Below are 20,857 nucleotides of genomic sequence, written 5' to 3'. Positions count from 1 at the left end.
CCGACTCGTACAGCCAGTCTGGTAGAAACTCTCTGGTTCATCCAGAGTGGACAGTGGTTTGTCCCTGATAAATGCACTAATTCTGGCCCTACCCCTCTGCTATCAATGACTGAACCTGGGATGTGCTCCTCCTCTATCCTAGCTCCTTCCCAACCCTCTTCAGACACTTCTCCCACCCACAACACCAGCCCCTTGTCCCTTACTTACTCAAGGCCTTGACTGATCCCACTGACTTTGCCAGAGTGGGTATCTTGTTTGAACAGTCTTTCAGAGCTGTCTATATCACCTGTTTTACAATTAATCACATCCTGTCTTGTGACACCTCTTCATTATCGCTCTGAATTTCTAGTTGAACCATTTATCGTTATTTAACACTTGGTATGAACTTAACTAAACAAACATAGTCATTTTTACCAGATATGTGAATGGTGGGCTGCAAGTGCTGCCTAGGGACAAAGTGTGAGAATAGCTGTCTTGTACCCCAGGTTCAAGTGGCTCTGCCATCAACTCATTGTGTGATCTTGGGTGTGTCATTCTGAGTGTGACTCCTTACTGTCATCTTCCTGACCACCTCTTTCCCCTGACCAGCCAGCTTCCTGTTGACAACACTCCCCTCCTCTAGACCAACCACACGGCTCACACTTCTCATATCTGTCATATGGTAGGTGAAGAATAACCACTGGTTGACCTTAACTAAAATCCCCCAGCCCTCCAATTCCACATTTGTTAAACTAGACCAGATGATCCTTCCAGCACTCTTATTTTGTGGTTTGATGTGTTGTTTCCACAACTAAACTGTAAGCCCCTTGGGGGGCAGGGTTTTCTTAGGAAGAAAACCCCATGTAATGGAAAGAGCACAGGTTTTGTTGCTGGATGTATCTGTTTACGAATCTCAACTCCACCACCTACTGGTTGTTTTCTTGAACAAAGAACTTGATAGAGAAAATAACTATATCTGCTTCATGAGGTCATTTGAGGATTAACTGAGATAATGTCTGTAGAGCACCAGGCATAGTGCCTGGCACACAGAGAGCTTCCTTTGCCCTGGGTCTGTGGGGTCTCTCAGCACCATTCAATAGTGGCTGCAGAGCTGGTATGTATGGCCTGAAAATCTGTCAGGGTGGATGATCTGACACATTCTGTCTTCCTTTTCGATTGGACTGTGGTCAGAAGTTTCAGCACCCAGGTTTTGAAGAGACCATGCCTTCCCTCCATTTCCAAGGCCACCCCAACTCCCAAAGCAGAGAGAGGGGGTTCTCAACTCTCATTCCTTACCCTCCGCCAGGCTGTTTCTTTGTGACCTCCAACCTGCAGCCCAAGCCCCGGGAGGGGGTTTCTGGGGCCTGGGCCAAGGGTGAGAGAAACAGATAGAAGAGAGGTAGCCAGAGCCCTGCTGGAGCTGGGCCTCAGGGCATGAGTAAGGGCCAGGCACACAGGAGAGGCGAGTGGGTGGATCTGGCACCTAGCAGATGATTTTCCTTTTCCTTTTCAGGAAATCAAAAGGACTCCAGAGAAAGTTGAGTCTATGGGAATGCAAGAGGGCGAGGTAATTTTAAATCTTCACAATAAACTTATCTAAGAGCAGGAGGTGGAGCCAGCTCTGGGGCATTTAACTCTGCAAAGGCCTTGAGCCCCACCTGTGCTCCCCCTGCCCCACTGGGCGCTCAAAGCCAGCAACTGGACCCACACCCAGAGGCCCAGCAAGACATTTTCTTCCCCACCCATCAGGTTTCTAGAGGTCCCCAAGGTGTCATCTCATCCCAGAGGCCACAGCCCCAGACACAGGATTTCTTCTGGGATTTCTCTACATTTTGATCCTGGATTCCCAGCTGAGAGAGAAATAGGCCTAAAACTCACCAACAAATTCTGGCGTCCCAAAAATGTTCTTAAATTCAACTCCATCTTCTATTTCATGAGCCAGGCCAAAGTCAATCAGCTTGATGTGTGGAATGGGAATATTCTTGTCTAACAACATAATGTTTTCTGGCTGGAGAACAAAAGAAAAGAAGGAAAGGAAGAAAAGAAAAGATGGTAATTAAAGCCTTGTTTTGTGTTTTTGCTTCGGGTTTGGGGTGGGTTTGGCATTCCTTTTTAGGAGACTAAAACAGTATAAACTCTGTCTTGTTTTTGTGTCCTCGGTCTTCTCCTGTGAACTCAAAACAGGCATAGTGCTGAGGGGAAGGCCTGGGTTTTACCAAACCTGCTGCTTACAGCAGGACTGGAGACTTTAATCCCCTTTCTGTCTCTGACGGGCAGATCCCTTACTGCAGTGCCTCTGTTTCCCCATCTGTCAAATGGGGCCAGGGAGAACCTGCAGCATTTTCTGTAGACGAAACCACCGCCTCTGTGTGAGTGTGATGGGGGCAGGGGTGTTGTAGCTTAGTCTCGGCTTACGCTTGGCTTATTGACCTTTGTCTTCCTGACCACCTCTTTCCCCTGGCCAGCCAGCTTCCTGTTGACAACACTCCCCTCCTCTAGACCAACAATGCAGCTCACATTTCTCTATGTGTTTAACTAATTTTGGCCCCCAGCAGGACACAGGAAAAAATGCACCTGATTTCCAGGGAAAATACCAGCTGCCCAGGCTATTTCCAGCTCAGCAAGCAGCTCCCAGAACTGACACACAATGTGGGTGTGTGTTGGTAGGGGGACAGACTTGCCCTGGCCTCACACACCCTAGGGCCCCAGTGAGGCTAGAACAGGATCCTGAGCCCATCTTTCTCATTCTTGCTCAACCGCTCAGAGTACACTGTGGGTGAGCAGGTCCCTCTGCTTCGCCCTCCTTCCTCCTACTCCCCACCGTGACTGTCCCGCAGTCCACTCAAAGTGGAATGTCCTGAAAACATACAGCCACACAGACACTTGTACACCAATGTTCACAGCAGCGTATTCATAATAGTCTTAAAGTGGAAACAACACAAACAGCCATCAGCTGATGAGTAGATAAACAAAATGTGGTACACCCATATAATGGAATACTATCTAGCCATAAAAATGAATGAAGGCAAATTAAAAAATAAAAAGGAATGAAGTACTGATCCACACTACAGCATGGATGAGCCTTGAAAACATTATGCTAAGTGAAAGCATCAGTCACAAAAGACCACGTATTTTATGATTCCATTGACACAAAAATATCTTGAATAAGCAAATCCATAGAAACAGAAAGTAGATTAGTAGCTGCCTAGGACTCAGGGAATGGGGAGTGACTGCTAATGGGCATGGGGTTTCTTTTTGGGGTGATGAAAATTTTCTAAAATTGATTGTGGTGTTAGTTGTTCAAACTTGTAAACTGTATACCTTAAATGGGTGAATTGTATCGTATATGACTTATATCTCAATAAAGTGGTTTTAAATGAATGAATGAATAAATAAACAAATGTTTAAGAAAATTGAATATCCCTGTTTCTCAAAGTGCTGAAGAATTTCCCACCTTGCACCTTTGCTCTCATCATTTGCTCTACCTGGAAAGCCTTCTGCTCAATCTCTGCCCATCAAAATTCTAGCTGGGCTTCAACGTCTAATTCAACCCATCTACTCCTTGAAGCTTTCCCTCCCCAGCACTGAGCCCCCCACCACCATAAGTGAATTCTGCCTCCCCCAGTCCCTTTCCTCCTTATTTGAACCTTTTCGTTATGACGTCTGTCATGCTCTCCCTTATCCAACAGTCCTTGCTGTCTTTGTCCCAGCACCCCCAGCGGTTCCTCAGCTGGAGAGAGGATTCAGGTCTGCATCTTCACCCCCTGAGGCACAGAGCGCAGAGGCTGCCAGGCTGAGGGCGGCCGTAACTGTTAGCGGAACTGATTCTGGATCTGGACTGAAGACACTCTAGGCGCCCCGACTCCAAACTTCCCAGCTCCCTGAAGTCTCTGGGACCTCATGTCACAGTGGCTGGAAACTTACACTCAAGTGAGCTGGCTGAGGGCCCTCTCCTTTTTTAAAAAAATAAATAATACATTTCCTTTTGCATGTTTTTCAGCTTGTTTATTCTTTTTCCCCTCTGGAGAATTCTCTCAGCTTTATTTTGAAAATGTGTCAAAGTCTTTTCCCAAAGCAGAGCAGATTCTTGGCTCTGCTGCAAGGAGAGTGGAAGGCAGGGGGAGGTCAAGAGACAGGACTCAGGTAGGGGCCCCACTCCAGTGCCCCGAAGCCAGCCCTCCAGTGGCTGCTCATGGACCCCAAGTGTCCTGGCACCCCATGTAGAGAGCTGTACCCTCCCCACTGCCCACCATCTCCCAGGCATCTCCCCACTGCCCACCATCTTCTCCTCCCTCCATCCCACCACATTCTTCAGTCACCTTACTGGGAACTGTCCTCTCCTCCAGGGAATGGCCCTGAGGCTTGTCTCTGGGGCTGAGGGGCCAGGCCTGGGTCTTTCTGACTATCACAGTGTGCTTGAGGTGCAGGCACCACAACATGATACATGCTGAATGGGGATGGGAGCTGCAGTGGACAGAGGCAGACACACTGGACCTGGTGATCCCCAGGACTACGGGGCAGTGGAGATGGGGGTGGGGAATGACAGGGAGGAAGGAAGAACAATTGGAGGCTGAATTCTCCCAGGTAGCACCACCCTGAGAGGTGAGACGGGTCCTAGCCTCACATCCTCTCACCTCTGTGGCCCACAGTCCAGGGGAAATAGCCTCTCCACTGGCTTGTGAGCAGCTCAGGGCAAAGCCATGTTTCCTCCCCTGAGTCCCACCTGTCCCCAGACCCCACCTCAAGAACCTAACACACAGCAGGTGACCTTTCCCCTGCTTGGAACACTGTCCCTGCACAGTCCCTACCCTAAATCTGGCTAATTCCATCCACATTTCAGTAAAATACTACCTCCTCCAGAAAGTCTTCACACACACACACACCACCTCCCCAGTTCCCGTAACACTCTGGGCTTCTTCCACTGTCTTAGGGTGGTGGCTTGTTTATCCGTCTCCTGCACTGGGCTATGAACTTCTTGAGGGTTCTGTTCCTCTCATCTCCCCAAGCTTGGTATAGAGCCGGGCATCCACCAGGTGCTCAATAAATGTTCCCTGAGCAAGGACAGGAGCCATTTGGTAAGCCCCTGCAATGTGCTCACCAAGCACATGACATACTTTCTACCTCACTGAGCCCTCTCAACTACCTGATGTGGTGGGGGTTATCATTCCTCTTTTTCAGAAAGGGAAGCTAAGACTGAAATACTGGCTCATGGACACTGGGATTTTAACCTCTATCTGTCAGACTCCAAAGCTTGTGCCCCTGAACACTAGACTAAATGATACCCCTTCCCTACTTCTCAGGGGTTCTGGGAATCTATCACAGGGAGAAGCGGGAATGCCGTGTGGGCCTGGCAACCTGGGGCACCCTTGCCCTGGCTCGAGCACAGCTATTTTCCTGCTCTGGCACCTGCTGCCCATCTCTGGCTGCCTTTTCTGCCAGTGATGCTTTCACCCAGGTGAGTGGCCCCAAGCCCCGCCCCTGGCCTGGCCCTGATGCTGTGTTCAGAGGCTCAGAAAGGAGTCTCAGGACCTCCTGGGATAGACTCTCCTCATTTCAGTGAGAAGACAGAGGTCCTGGCAAAGACAGTCCCAAGGTGGGTGTGGATAAAGTGATATGGCCTGGGGGTTTCAGGCTGGGAGGTGGCCATGCGGCAGCAGGAATGGTCTGCTGGGTGGGCAGGACCTGGGTTCTTGTCCGCACCTCACAACTCACGCCTTGAGCCATTTCTACCAGATGCTCCTTCAGGCTCAGACCTGCCCTGAAAGACAGTGAACAGATGTCATGGGCTCCTTGCCACTAATGTTTCCTGCTTCCTTCCCAGGCCACTAAGGTGATTCCAGGCTGGTCAGGAGATTCGGACCCCATATCTGCAGCTCCTCTTGCTTTCAGAAAGGCTTCCCTCTTGCTATACCAGCCTCCACTAACAGCCTGATGTACCCAGGAGGCAGGGCAGGGACTGACATTTACCAAACATCTACCAAGGCAAGCAGCGCACGAGTGCTCTATGTCGTCCTTGCAGCTACCCTGAGTGGTAGGTGCTGTTATCATTCCCATTTCACAGGCAGGGGAACAGGGGCTCAGAGACATAAAGCATTTGCCCAAGGTCCAATAGCTCATAATGGCAGAGTCAAGATGAGCTTCCTGGGCAATCCAGCTCCTGCTCTCTCCTCCACATCACCTGGTTTGATTAAATATCTTCAGTGGTCCTACTGACCATTAGAGAAAGCCCAAATGCCCTGCCTGATATATCAGGCAGCCCTGTGCTACCTTTCCAGCTTCATCACCCAGCACCTGCCTGCACCTACCCCTATCCCCTCAGGTGGGTATCACCATACCCAGAATGATGACTCAATTCCATCCTTTGCTCCAGCTCTTCCCCTTGCCTACAATGCCCTTTTTACTCGTCTTCACACTTTCAGAGCCGATCCCCCATCCCTGCCTCCTTTTACTCTCTTACTTTTCAATGAAGCAGGCCCTGACCTTGTGCTTAACCCCCTCAGTGCTGACAATGCTTAAGAGTCCGTGGTCCTGGATAAATGCTGTCTCTCAGTCTGTGATGCTGCCTTCCTGGGTGGTGGCGCCCCTGGGAAAATTCAGATGGGTTTTAAGGTTCCTGGCATCCCCTGTGGTGTCTTGCATCCTGCATGTTTCATTAAACTTTGCTGACATGAATTGAAAGAACTGGGGGCCAGCGGCCCTTCCACCACCACTAGGGGCGCCCGAGTGCACTCCTCCCCACAGGGCTATCACAGGGCTCAGCCAAGAGGGAAAAGGGACTGCGGGAGGGTCCCCAAGGGTAGCCTGAAGGCCAGCAAAGCAGTAGTTCCTCAAGGGCTTGGTCTAAGCTTCTTTGCTTTCCCCCTCCCCAAACAGGATAGGGTGGTGGAAAAAAGCCCAGGCATGAGTATTGGGAAACTCCAGTTTCAGCTCCACCACCCAAGGCTGTGTGAGTTTAAGCAGGCCACCTCCTGTCTCTGGGCCTCAGCCCCCCAACTCTAAAATAGACACTGGAAGATACCCAAAGCCCCTTTGGGCTCTAGGCTCTGCAACTGCAAGATGGCACAACCTCCCAAGCTGGCTGGGCAAATTCCCACTGCTCTCAGCCCCAAGGCAGGACATGCCAAGACTCAGGTCTCCCGGCCCCATAGGTCAGGAAGGAAGAACAGGCTGCTGCGACCACAGGCCGCTGGGTCCAAGCCAGACTGGCCTCTGGGTTAGTATGATCCTATCCATACTCCCTCGCTCCTGTCCTCCTCCTCCAGCTTTATTTACTTCAACCACACACCTGACATCACCTCCAAAGCCAGCTGGAGGGAGGATCACATTCCTATAGGTGCCGTCACTGCCCAGCCCAACAGGAGGTGGAACTGCCCCTACCTGTCAAAACAAACCCACCCAGCTCAGCCCACCAGGCAGGTAGCTGTGGGAGTGGCCAACATGCCCCTTAGCACCCCAGTGGATCCAGCCAGAGGTGCCTGCTATGGTGCCAACTGGAAGCTGGTCCTCCAGGCGGGACCCATGTCAGGTGATCTCCACTCGCCCAGTACAGAATGTCTAGGAGCCCCTGAAGGATGAAGGCAGCCTCAGGGTACTACGAGGTAAGGTGCAAAAGACCAGAGCTTAGAGTCAGGCAGGTGTGGGCTCAAATCCCACCTCTACCACTCACAGCGAAACCTGGGCAAAGTCATTGGACCTCTTGGAGCCTTGGTTTCCCATCTGTAAAATGGGACAACACCTACCAGGGCATAGAGTTTTTCCGAGGATTCAGAGAAATGGTCCGTGTCAGGAGCAGTGCCCAGTGAGATTTCAGAACACAGTGGCTACGTTTGTTCTCTCCTTTGTGGGATGCAGCACTGACAACAGTCATCCCTGGGAACTTCACCGAATCTCTGCTGAATCACCTGCGCACAAATGAAGAGTGTGCCCTTCACAGGCCCTCCTCCTCCTCCACGCATGTTCTGCTTCCCTCCTCCTGCCCCATTTCACCTCCAGACTCACAATGTTGGGGCTGCAAGGGACCTCAGAGATATATAGTCCCTTCATGTTGCAGAGCAGCCCAGAGAGGTCAAGGAACTGCCAAGGTCACTGAACAAGGAGCAGAGACCAAGTCTGCTGACGCCCAGTCCAGTGCCCTCTCCAGGTGCTCACATGGCCTGCCTGTCACCAGGTGAGGCTGCTCAGCTCAGCAAAGCAGGGGGCCAGACAGGTCTGCACTATGGGGACAAGGAAGCTGCTTACAAACCTTCACTGGAAATGTCAAGCTCAGCCCCAGATTATTCAGGAAGTGCCTGGCAACCTGAGAAAGCAAGGCCACTCGCTGCCAGGCCTCTGTGGGCAGGTTTCCACAGTGCTGCAGCAAACTCTCCCCCTGGCACATTGTGGAGAGACCACAGGCAGTCCCTCTCCACCAGCCTCCAGTGTGGCCCATGCCCCATGTCCATCTCCATCTGGCATTCAAGACCCTTCCACCTCCGGCCAGCTCACATTCTGCTACATCCCAGCCGACCCCCTCCTCATCCCCAACCTGCAGTTCACTCTGCTGGACTGCCTTCCTGACAAGTTGCTTCTCCCGCCTCACCACCCAGCTCCAACACTTCCACACTGGAACGTCTTCTGTGACCCCCTCCCCTCCAACACACGCAGCTAGTTGTTTCCACCCAAGGGCCTGCATGGTACCCTGACACTCCTCTGGCAAAGAACCAACTGCCTATAATTACTATAATTACTTTCTTATGTGTCCTCTTCCCACTATACTGAACCCCCACGAGGGAGGACAAGCCCCAAAAGGGAGGAAGCCCTCTGAGAGAGGACAGGGGCCTTGCCTGCCATTTCCATCCCTAGCACCCAAGAGTGGCTGGCCTTACATTAGGTATTCAGGAAATGTGTACTGGATAAATGAATGAATGAGCCAATGCAATCACAGATGCATCTCCCGCACCTTCTGCTTTTAGGAAATCAAGCTAGATAATGGCTAAGAGCCTGACAACCTGAGTTTGAATCCCAGTTTTGCCATTTACCAGCAGTCTGACACTGGGCAAGTTACTTAGCCTCTGTCAGCCTCAGGTCAAAATCCACTTCAAGAAGCATTACTAAGAGTCTCAAACAAGGCAGATAAAGGGGACTGTAGCCATTATCATCTCTGTGATTATTTCCTTGATCGTATCTCTCTTTCCCAGAATGAGAGTCTTTAGCATCTGCCCATTGAGCTCCAGCTCGTCCTACCAGGCCCAGCCAAAATTCTACCTCCTCCTAGAAGCTTCATCTGAACACCCAGACCCGTCAGTGCTCCTGCCCTCTCCTGGATCCACACTCATGCAGCAATTTCGACCTATAGTACCAGCCACTGCCAAGAGCTCTGTGCATTAGCCTTGCCTCCCCCACTAGACTGCACACTTGCTGAGAGCGGGGTCTGCTTCCCACACCCTTCCTGTGTTCCTCACAGCGTACAGCCCAGGGTTTCACATATAGCAAAACCTAGAGCACTTAGTTTACAAAGCATTTGCACCCATCTTATTTGAGTCTCACTCTCTGAGGCAGGTACTCTCATCATCCCATTTTACAGATGAAGACACCAAGGCTCAGAGAGGTTAAGTGCTTGCCCAAAATGCCCCAGCTGATAACTAGTGGAGCTGAGATTCAAGCTTAGGCTGACTCCAAATCCTGTGTGCTCTCCCCTCTCCCATGCTGCCTCCCTTCCTTTAGTTGATGCAAGGGTGCCCGCTGGGATCACCCCTGCTGGCTGGCAAAGTGGGCATTTCCCTCTCAGCTCTGGTGCCTCATCAACCCCAGCTCCATCTTTTTCCCAGAAGACTCACACCTGTGGCTTAGGGAAGCACCCCAACTCAGTTGCACTGGATTTGTTAAACCACAGCCTCTAGCCACTCACTCATGACTCCTCCTCTGGGAGATGCTGCTGCATGGCTCTGAGCCCCCACTGCTCTGCCTGATAAAGCAGGAGAGAAAACCACTACCTACTGTCTCTAAGCTCTTGTAGGGTAGAGGGAGGGAAATAAAAATTCACTTTCAAGGCCATTCCAGGACCACTGGCTTTTGGTCTTGGGCCAATCAGCAATGCTGGTGTTATGGCCTTTGCCACACAACAACTAGCATTTGCCGTGGGCTTTCCTGGAACATCACCTTATCAGATCCTCACAGCCATCAAGCTATGAATAGCCAGTATCCCCATCTAACCAGTGAGGAACGTGGGCCTGGATCTGGGCATTCTGAGCCCCAAGCTGTGCTTTAGGGGCCCTCATCTGACCTCACTGCCCATTGGAGTCCCCTGGGGACTGTGTTAAAAATACCAAACCAACTAAGTCAGCCCACCAGGAGTGAAGTTACAGAATCAGTTTTGTAAAGCAAGCTCCCCCAAGGAAGTCAAAGTCAAGACAGTGCCCAGTGTTTGGGAAACCAGTGCTAAAGAGGGCCCTGTCAACAGACAGACCCCGATTGGAATCTCACTTCTGCCCTGTGCTAGCTGTGTGACCTTGGCAAGTCACTCACCTCTCTGAGCCTTGGCCCCTCCTCTGCAAAATGGGGATATTAATCAGGTAAGGGGTTCTGAGGAGGCACGATGAAGCCCAAGGAGCCCTCGAGCAACCTCCCTTTTCTATGAAACTGGCATGACCAGGGAACCTCCCTCACAGGGTGGTTGTGTGGCTAAAATAAGTAAATGCATGCAGAGCACTCGGAGAAGAGCCTGCACGTTCGCTGGTGCTCAGTAAACGCTGGCTGCCACTATTATCCTTACACCACTGCTGCCACCACAACAATCAGCCTGCGTGGAGCACCAGCCTGTTCACAAAATGCTCTCCCCTACAGGGTCTCAGAGAACCAGGGGGTGCTAGAGCTGGTGCCTACCGGCTCATGAGAGCCGATGGTTAAATTTGCAGGAATTTTGTGAGCCAGTTGTTAAACAGAACTATCTAGCAATATTACTTTAATATTAAAATTAAATTATATAAACAGTATTTTCTATGCTCTTGAGGTTATTTCTGCCTTTTATCTCTGTATCGGGGAAATACTACATAATGGTGTGCCACCCCTCTTCCCAGCTCAAGTCACTGATATCTTGTTGGTACCTTGAAACTGGCCACAGTGGGTGTACTGACTCCACGGAAACTAGCAGACGCTACAAATCAGGACTTGATTTCCTGTCTTCTTGATTCTAGACTTCAGGAGTGCTGGAGAAGATCACTTAATGACACAGATTAAACTTAAAAGGGGGACGTATCTGTAGCTATTATTTTGTGAATAGCACAGAAAAACGAGGAGATATTTTTTCAATATTCAGAAACTATTATCCAATTCAGCAAAGAAGTCGCTCATGTCATTAAAAACAAGTAAAGTTCCAACACACGTCTTCATTGTTTCATTTTCACCTTACGTGTTAACATAGACAAAAATATCAACCACCATTCTTGTTGGAACTACACTCACTTGTCAACTGCATCCATAGGCTGGCTATTGATATAAGAGTTTAGCAAAAATCAAGGAAAGTGTTCTACAAGAATCAATCGACTCTATGGAATTTACAATAAAAAGAAAGTATTATATATTTTATTATTTGTAAATTGTATGTTACAAACCTTTATATTGGTAAAATTTATAATAAATTTCATGTGTGTGTGTATGTGTATACATACGTTTGTTTCCCAGAGATCTGGCTGTTACCAGAATACCACCGCACAGAACCTCAGTAAAGTAGGTTACTGTCTGCGTTTTCCAGATGAGAAACTGAGGAACAAAGAAGTTAAGTAACTTACTCAAGGCTACGCCACACAACTAATAAATGGTGGAGCCAGGTTTGAGCCCAGGTCTTCTTAGTGCCAAGATACCTGCTCTTTCTACCACCCTTCACTGTTCCCAGAATCAGAATCTTTCTCTCCTACTGAGATTAGCTACAGTGGGAGGGCTGACCATGGAGCTGTGAACGGAACTTGAGAGGTACTTCAGGCCTGGGCAGGGGTCCAGAGTGGAGGGCTGTGGGCATCTGGAAGCAGCAAGAGGCCTCTGAACACCTAACAGTGATGGCACAGGCAATAAGGACAAAACAGGAGGAGAACACTGCATTTTTGTCTCAGTTTCCTCATCTGTTAAACGGGAATCATGACATCCACTCCAATCCCTATCAGTCCCACACAGTGTCCTGCCACCCTGGGAATGTGCTAGCTGGAAAGCACCACCTTATTCCCTCTTTGGGTGGTTCCATGCCCACTTCCTTCTCTGAATCCCTTTGGAGGAAAGAGAGGAAGAGGCAGAAATGTGGCCTAATGGGAAGGCTAGTTAAAATTCATAACCAGCACTTGTACAGAGTTTAGGTTGCAGGGCCCTTTCATAAACACTGACATCTCCCTGGTCCCTTACTCGCTCCTATGGGACAGGAAGGAAAGGTAATATCATCTCCACTTTCAAGGTCAGGAAAGGTCAGAGATGCGACTTCCCCAACATGACACAGCAGAGGTGAGACTCAAATGCAGGCTCAACCCCTATTCCTCTTGTCTTTCCACTTTGCCATGTGGCCTCCTGCTGTACCTTGTACGAATAAGCTGGTTGGTTTAATGCTCCCCACTTCAAAGCATCTATATTACATCTATAGAACTCTTTTAATAATGGCTCTCCATAGTTTAATTTTTGCCACATTTAGGAGTTCAGTGTCCTCAGTTCGCTTCTCCTCGGGTTACCCTAGAGTGGCCTTGTAGTAGTTGCTAAAGCAGCCAGCACACATATTTAGGGCTCCAGGCTCAATCTGACGCCTGGGACTGAGATGAAGGGCTCATGGGGTACACTCTGGGGCTGGGGTACAAGCTGAGCTTTGGATGTGAGGAGCAGGAAACAAGAGGCCACCCCTCAGAACACATCGGGAGGGGAAGGAAATCAGGAAAGACTTGTATAAAAGATTATACAGCAAAGTAAAACACTTCCAAGCACATGTGGGTTGCTTGGGTTAGAATGGAACGTGAAAGAAGAAAATTGTAAAAGCAATACTTATAAGTATCTTAACACACATGCACACAAACCTGTTCACAAAAAGCTGGAGAAAATACACCAAATGTTAATCATGGTTGCTTTGGAGGGGAGAGTGTGGATAACTTCTTCATATGTTTCTGTATTTTCTATGAGTTACTACTTTTTATGATAGCAAAAAAGACCATCCATTTCCTTTAAAAAATGTTTATGGCATAGCTTTGGTTCATCTTTTTCCCATATTCCTATCATAACCTCCAACTGGCCTTGTCTTCCCCTCCATCCTTTCTCCCCTGACAGGAGAACATTCTTTCTAAAACAGAAATAGAATCATATTTCTCCACCAATTAAAAGTCTTCAATAAATGATTGTTAATTTTCTTAAGTGTGATAATGGTATTGTGGGTCACTAGGAGACAGACCTTAATCTTGGGAGATGCACACTGCAGTGTTAAAAGTGAAGTGTCAGGATGGCTACAATTTTCTTTCAAATTATACCAAAAATTTAAAAAATCATATATATACATACATATGTGTATGTGTCAGTGTGTATATATAATATAAATAATATATATATAATATTTTTATAAGTTTATATATTTATAAAATATAAAAAGCATTATATACATATAATGTTTTCTATATAAATATAAATTTTTTTTTCTTTTTTGTAAAGAGAAAGAGGTGAAGCAAATGTGGCCAATGTTGAATCTCAGGGGAGGGTGTAATGGTGTCTATTGTATTCTTCTTTCAATTTCTTCAAATGTTTTGAAATGTTTTCATAATGAAAGGCATTGGAGAAGCTTTCCACGGCCTCCCAAGGTTGCGACCACCTGTACAAATGCCTTGGTCTGCCCCAAACCTCTACAGTCTGACCCTAATTTCACCCCCTCTTGACAGTCAAATCTCCACCAAGTCTCACCTCCACGCCATGGTCCCAGGTTTTAGTGTGGAAATCGTCTCATTTTTCTAAGTTCTACTTTCAAATGCATGCACATTTTATAACCATTAATAAAATACAAATTAATTTTTTTAAGTATGAAGAATAACTTTTAGAAAGAAAAGCAATGTGACCAGATGAGAAAATAACTGTGGAAAGGATAAATTTATGGCATAGTACAGACCTTTGGACTAACCGTGTGTAAAAGGCATGACTGAGGGGAGTGAAAAATCTGCACTGTTAGAACCTGATGAAATAAAAGCTGGTGACACCCAGCTTTGCTCATTGTTTCCTCACTGGGTAAGTTCAAGTCCCAGCCTTGTTATTTAATACCTGTGTGATCTTGGACAAGTTGCTTAACCTCTCTGAATCTCAATTGCCTTGTGTGTAAAAAAGTGACAATACTTTGTATGTCAGTGGGTGGCTGTGAGGATCAAATGAGAGAATAGGTGTGTAAGCATGCTGTATTCTAGAAAGTACCATATACATTTAAAGTATTACTATATCATTCTTATGAAAGCTTGATGAGCAGACCCCATCACATCATGAACATAGGAACAGGTCAAAGGATGATCAGGGCATAAAGGAATTTGCCTTTTTAGAGTATCTTGCTCAGGAATTCACTCTCCTCAACACTGCTTAGATAAATCGAAAAGCCCCTTCAGAGTTTTGGGTTCCTGGCTTGCATACAATTTCAGTCCATTCTCACAGTTTGTTCTTCTTGCTTAAAACGCCAGTCAGACATGATGACTACCTTCCATTTCTGAATTCTCAAGTTGGATTTGGGGGTGGGGGACACACCCATACTCAGATGGGAAACTCCCAAATCCAAAATAAACACAAAACCACACCAAAGCGCTGTCTACAAGGCCTTTATTTGTGTTGGGATCACATACCAGGGTGAGGTCCTGGGTGGTACGGAGCCCTATTTCCTGGTAATCCACCCTGCAGAAGGCATGTCCACAGGCACATTGGGTGCCACCCGGTACCGAGGGGCAGTCAGCCCCAGTGTGACTTCCATCTATGTAAATACAGGGCAACGTCATGCACCCTCACCTCCCCTACCTACCCACTTCAGCAGGCCTTTCTGTGGTGAATTGACAACGTGCACTGGGATGGTATTCACTCTGCTGAGGCAGAGAGCTTACCCCTTTGAGGTACAGGGATGGGAAAGCCTTCCCAGGAGAAATGGCATTTCTGCTGGGCCTCAAAGGATGAGCAGGAAGTCCATGGGCAGAGGACAAAAAAAGAGCAGCATCTTCCTGGATGTGAACAGCGTGAACAGAGGAGGAGGCCAGAACACGTCTCTGTCGCCTTGTTGCCTGGAGCTAGTGTTTTGGAGCGGAGAAAGGTGGATGAGGCTAGGACCAGGGCTACAGCAGTGTAAGAAAGGCCTGAGTGCCACGCTGAGAACGGGTTCATTTACCCTATGGGTGTCACTTCCATCTTTGTAAAATACACGAGTCTCACTGTAGCCATCTCCCAGTAGATGGCAGGCCCTTGGAAGGCAGGTACCATAGCACATTGATGTTTGTCACTCTATCCCCTGGCATACAATAATCCCTCAATAAATGTTCACATGATTGAATTGAAATCTGCCTGAGATCTCTTTTGCCTTTTCCAGGTGACACAAAAGGGCCTTTGCCATCCGGCATGCATCTGTCTTACTAAGGCATTCATTCATTCATTTACTCATTCACTCAACATTGAGTAACTCATGCGTCAGGCGCTGTGCTGGAAACAAGCAGCAGAAAGTGATTCATGGTGATAAACGCTCTCAGCAGAAGTCTGTGCAAAGGGCAACAGAAGCAGAGAAGCAGGGTTAGCTTTCAGTTATGCTTTGTGAGGTGACAGGGATGGGAAAGGCTTCCCAGGAGAAATGGCATTTCTGCCAGGCCTCAAAGGATGAGCAGGAAGTTCATGGGCAGAGAGAAAAAAAGAGCAGCAGCTTCCTGGATGGGAACAGCGTGAACAGAGGAGCAGGCCAGAACACGTCTCTGTCCTCTTGTTGCCTGGAGCTAGTGTTTTGGAGTGGGGAAAGGTACACGAGGCCAGGATCAGGGGTATGGCAGTGTGAGAAAGGCCTGAGTGCCACGCTGAGAATGGGTTCATTTATCCTATGGGTGACAATGATCCATCACAGATTTCTAGGCAACAGCATGCCGTGACCTATTTTACCAAGACTGCTTATCGTACATTAATTGTCCATCCATCTGCTCTCTGCCACAAGGCTGGGAGCATGTTATAAGCAGGCACAGAGCCTCATCGGTCCTAGCCCAATGGCTGAACACAGGAGGAGAGGTTGTTCATATTCCAAAGGCAGGCCAGAGAGCTCCCCCATCACCTGCTCCTTAAAGCTGGAAGGTGAGTGTGGAGAACAGGTCATGGGTAGTGGCATGGAGACGACATGGTGGCTGTGTTCATGGAGCAGCAAGGCTAGCCTGACTCACCTGGTGAGGAGTAACAGATACAAGAGTTGAGGAAAGTAGAGACCCCTCATGGAGAACGAAAATCAGGAGGAAAAATGTATTTACATAAAATGAATTGTACATGATGGGAAGCAACATGGAACCAAGAAGCCCCCTCTACACTATCAGCTGGATCTTCTGTATGATCCCCTCCAGCTGGCGGAAAGTTCCAGCCAAGGGGCACGTGTACCCATGTTCTGACTCCAGGAAGTGTCTACGCAATCATGAGGTAATCCTGTTGCATTCCAGCTGCTCGTTGCTTCCTGAAGTTGCCCAGCTGGGCCTGGGCCAAGGAGTCAGCAGGCTCAGAGTTCACACAATTCTAAGGATACAAGGCAAGGCTGCGGGTAGCAGCATCCTCACCCTCCATGCATCCGGGGGGAAACCCAGACTGTCTCCAGGTTGTGGAAAATGTCCAGACTGAGCCCAGGAGCCAGACAAGATCCCCCACCAGCAGCCCTGCCTAGTAACCAATCTCAGCTCTCTGCTGGGCAATAGTACTAGCCAGGTTTGTTTTCCTAGTCTAGGGGGGCCCAAAACACTGTAACTAGAGTCTTTTCTTTTCCTCTATTGTGGGAAGGAAAATAGCAATAGCAGCTGCTATGACAGAGCCCCTATTCGGTATTCAGCACTTCATGCTGCTTCTCTTTGACTCTTAGAACGACTCTGCCAGGCAGGTATTATTATTTGCTGAAACTGAAGCTGAAGAACTGAGGTTCAGTTGTATCCTGGTACATGGGAGAGTGATCAAACCCCGAGCTGTGTAACCCCACACCAAGCCAGCACTCCTCCCACCAGGCGAGCTGCCATCGAAGCAAGCTAAACACCACAAACGTGCCATAGACCTTGGGGCCTGAGGGACTCCACCCTCCTCCCTCTACCAGACCCATTAGAGAAAAGACAAAGGAGCCCATTTTGAGGCCCATCTCCTGGAGCCAACAAAGACACAGAAAACAACAACTTAATTGTCCACAGGATTACCAGGACGGAGACACAGGGGTAATCCATAAGACCATTTCCTGCTTGGTAGATTACCTCACTGAGGTCCAAAGGCCTGCCCAGGCCACACCCTCCTTGATGACCTCAACTTTTACCAAGGACCCGTGAGTGAAACTCTGCGGGACATCTTCTGCTGCAGGAATTCAAAATACTGCTGAGGGAACTCAGTGTAGGTCACGCCACAGGGCGCAGTAAGTTAAGAGCTGGGATCCACGTGCGGGAACTGAGCCCACGCCCTGCCACAGCCGCTGCAAGACCATGGGCGTGCCATGCCCGCTCTGGGCCAGTCTCCCAAGCCAGAACTTGGGTGTTATCCTGGACTCTGCCTTCCCAGTCATCTCTCACATCTTGTTGTGTTTTTTTTTTTTTTTTTTTTTGAGGAAGATTAGCCCTGAGCTAACTACTGCCAATCCTCCTCTTTTTGCTGAGGAGGACTGGCCCTGAGCTAACATCTGTGCCCATCTTCCTCTACTTTATATGTGGGACACCTACCACAGCATGGCTTGCCAAGCAGTGCCATGTCCGCACCCGGGATCCGAACCGGTGAACCCCAGGCTGCCAAAGCAGAACGTGCGCACTTAACCGCTGAGCTACCAGGCCGGCCCATAGTCATCTCCCACATCTTATCAGGCATCTAATCAATCCCTAGATCAACCTTTGTAATAGGTCTTGAATCCATCCCCTCCTCAAATTGGTTTGGCACTCGCCATGTCTCACCCCCATTACTGCAGTAGTCTCCTAAGTGGGCCCCCAGCCTCCAGGCTGTCCCCACTCTATGCATCCTCCCAGCCAGAGGGAGCCTTCTGAAACACACATCTGCTCACCTCACCTCCCTGCTCACCTAGCCCCCTGTATCCCTCAGGGTAACGTTCAACCTCCCATGCCCTTGCAGCTGCTTTCTGCTCTCCTCCTGGCTTCATCTCCAGCCATTCAGCACATTCATCCTTTGCCTGTACTTCCTCGAATGCATTGTGGTATTTCAGGACCATGTACACAGCTAGCCTCTCTTCCTTAGAAGGTCGTTCCCCTCTGATACGCCTGCCTGTCCTTCAGAACTCAACTCAAATGCCACCTCTTCCAAGAAGTCCTCTCAGATTCCCCAGTCTGACTTAGACACTCTCTCTTTTATGCTTCCCAGCCCCTTGTACTTCCCTCTATCACAGCACTTAGAGTTGTTACCTTTCTTTTCTGTCTCTTGCACTAAGTTCCCTGAAAAAGAGTAACTAAGCCCAGACAGGGCCTCAGTTATTTTGTATCTGTAGAATACCCAGGAACCCAGCAGAGTGCTTAAAACACAACAGGAAGGGCAGGCCCAGTGGCACAGCAGTTAAGTGCACACGTTCTGCTTCGGTGGCCCGGGGTTCACCAGTTCGGATCCTGGGTGTGGACATGGCACCGCTTGGCAAGCCATGCTGTGGTAGGCATCCCACATATAAAGTAGAGGAAGATGGGCATGGATGTTAGCTCAGGGCCAGTCTTCCTTAGCAAAAAGAAGATTGGTGGCAGTTAGCTCAGGGCTAATCTTCCTCAAAAAAAACCAAAACAACAAAACACCAATGAGTGGGTCTCCTCCCCAGCAAAAGGGCACTCTGATCATGGGTTAGAGCATCTTTATGCTTTGGGTGTCTGTAAAGGCTCATCAGTCTATGCAACGGAGCCCAGTTACTACAGGAACTGATCCTACTTTGACCACATTCTTGCTATATGCAGTCCTATGTGGTTACAGTGAACTTCCTTGACCCTGAATACCAGTTACCACAAATGATCAGTGGTCCCTGGGAGCAGTTTTACGGCCACAGATGGGGCAGGGTGGGGGAGGGCAGCCAGCGGGCCCTGGTCAAGGGATGGCGGATGCTGTGCTGCGCTGGGTCCGGAGAGCCAGCCAACCTCAGCGGTCCTCCACTGAACACTTCTAGTTCCGCCTGCTCAGGAGTTTGCTCTAGGTTACTGAAAAGTTCAGTCTTGTGAAATGGGTGTGGTTTCAAGTTTCCCATCATTGGTCTACTTATTTAAAAATTACACCCCACTTGCTCCCTGAAAGATAAGATGCTTGTGGTCTGATTAAGAAGCTTCTTGCAGCCAGCCCCCTGTGTGAAGCAAACCTGATATGTGAAATGAAACTGAGGAGGTGGACTCTTTCCACGGCATCACTCCTTTCCCAGGAGCTCAGAGTTTTCAACTGTAAGACAAGGGAGCAGGGCCAAGTGGGCGTTGGCCCCTGACCCCTCCTGGCAGTGACATCTGGAGGGACTGGGCCCATTCTTCCTAAACTGATTCTTTTCCCTCGTCCCTCTCACTGACCTTGAGATCGAAGTGAGCAATTTTCTTGGCGTGAAGGTAGTTCACCCCATCCAGGATCTGCTTAATGAAGCTGGTGGCCTCTTCCTCACTCAGTGACTCCTTCTGTGCCAGGAAATCAAAGAGCTCTCCTCCGGACACTCTGCAAGACACCAGTGGAAAGGGTTCAGGCCCAGTCGGCCCTATGAATCATGACGGCAGGCCAACGGGTACAGCTCCTGAACCTGACCCCCAGGCACCCTGTGTGGCAGAGTCTCCTCAGCCATTTCTGGGGCTTTGTCCAGCCAGCCCCAGGGACCGTCTCCGCTTCTATTTGCTGTGTTCTTCCCTTTGGATCACAAGGGCAGGACTTACCCTTAGGGTGTCACCAGAAGGGCTGCCTTACATCCTAGGCCCAGGTCCCTTGTTACTCTGGTGTTACCTGCTCCCACCTCCTCATATGACTGAGGCGTCAGGGGACAGAAACAAGTGCTGTGGGATGACAAGAGGAACATCTGCTGGGCCAGAAACCGGACACCTAGGTTACAGTCCAGCCCTGCCTCTGACCTGGGACAACTCACTTCCCCTCTTCCTGGCAGGCCTGTTTCCTCACCTGCAAAATGTGCACATTGAGCAAGATGGCTCCTAACGCCCCTTTCTTTGATTTTATCAAAGATGCCCTCTTTGAAGGTTCAAGAAAATTAGGCAGGATCCCTAATTTAAACATGAAGATCCATTAATTACATTCATCTCTAAAAACTCTTAAAATACTATTTTTGTCCTGACACTCTGCACTCTTGTACTCTGTGGTTGATCTGACAGGAATGGAGACCCACAGAGAAAAAAAAAATCTCCCCTATAAATATTGATTTACAGTTTTATCTGAATTATGGATTTCAGGTTTCCAGATAAAATAGGAGATGTTTATTAGCTAAATCTAGCAATCGCACTGGGCATGTTTGTCCTCTGACAGATGCTGGGGTCTCTAGCCAGCATGTGCTTCTCTGGGCTGGGACAGAGCCAAGAATCACCCCAGGAAAAGATCTTAGGAAGGAATGTGGGCCAGGGGGTCCAGGAACTCAGGATCACCCAGAGAACTTGCTTAAAATTCAGATTCCCAGATCCCACCACAGACTCTGCCAAAGTAGATTCTGCAGTGGCAAGGCCTTGGAACCTGTATTTTTACAATAACGGCAACATAATAATAGTAATTACATACACTGAACACT

At 48.9% G+C, this 20,857-nt stretch overlaps 1 protein-coding gene across 9 annotated transcripts in view; it reads right to left on the bottom strand.

Moving 5' to 3' along the window:
- Positions 1-20,857, bottom strand: part of DAPK2 (death associated protein kinase 2) — a 116,354-nt gene that overhangs the window by 25,630 nt on the left and 69,867 nt on the right. For all 9 annotated transcript variants that reach the window (XM_070577608.1, XM_070577590.1, XM_070577587.1 and 6 more), the window contains 2 exons: positions 19,653-19,791; positions 1,858-1,987 (listed from right to left, as the gene is read on the bottom strand). In XM_070577608.1, coding sequence (XP_070433709.1) covers positions 1,858-1,987; positions 19,653-19,791 — 269 coding nt within the window. The remainder of the gene's footprint in view (positions 1-1,857; positions 1,988-19,652; positions 19,792-20,857) is intronic.

This window comes from Equus przewalskii, chromosome 1 (genome assembly GCF_037783145.1).
Source record: "Equus przewalskii isolate Varuska chromosome 1, EquPr2, whole genome shotgun sequence".
NCBI lineage: Eukaryota > Metazoa > Chordata > Mammalia > Perissodactyla > Equidae > Equus > Equus przewalskii.
This window is presented reverse-complemented; position numbering and strand designations above follow the sequence as displayed.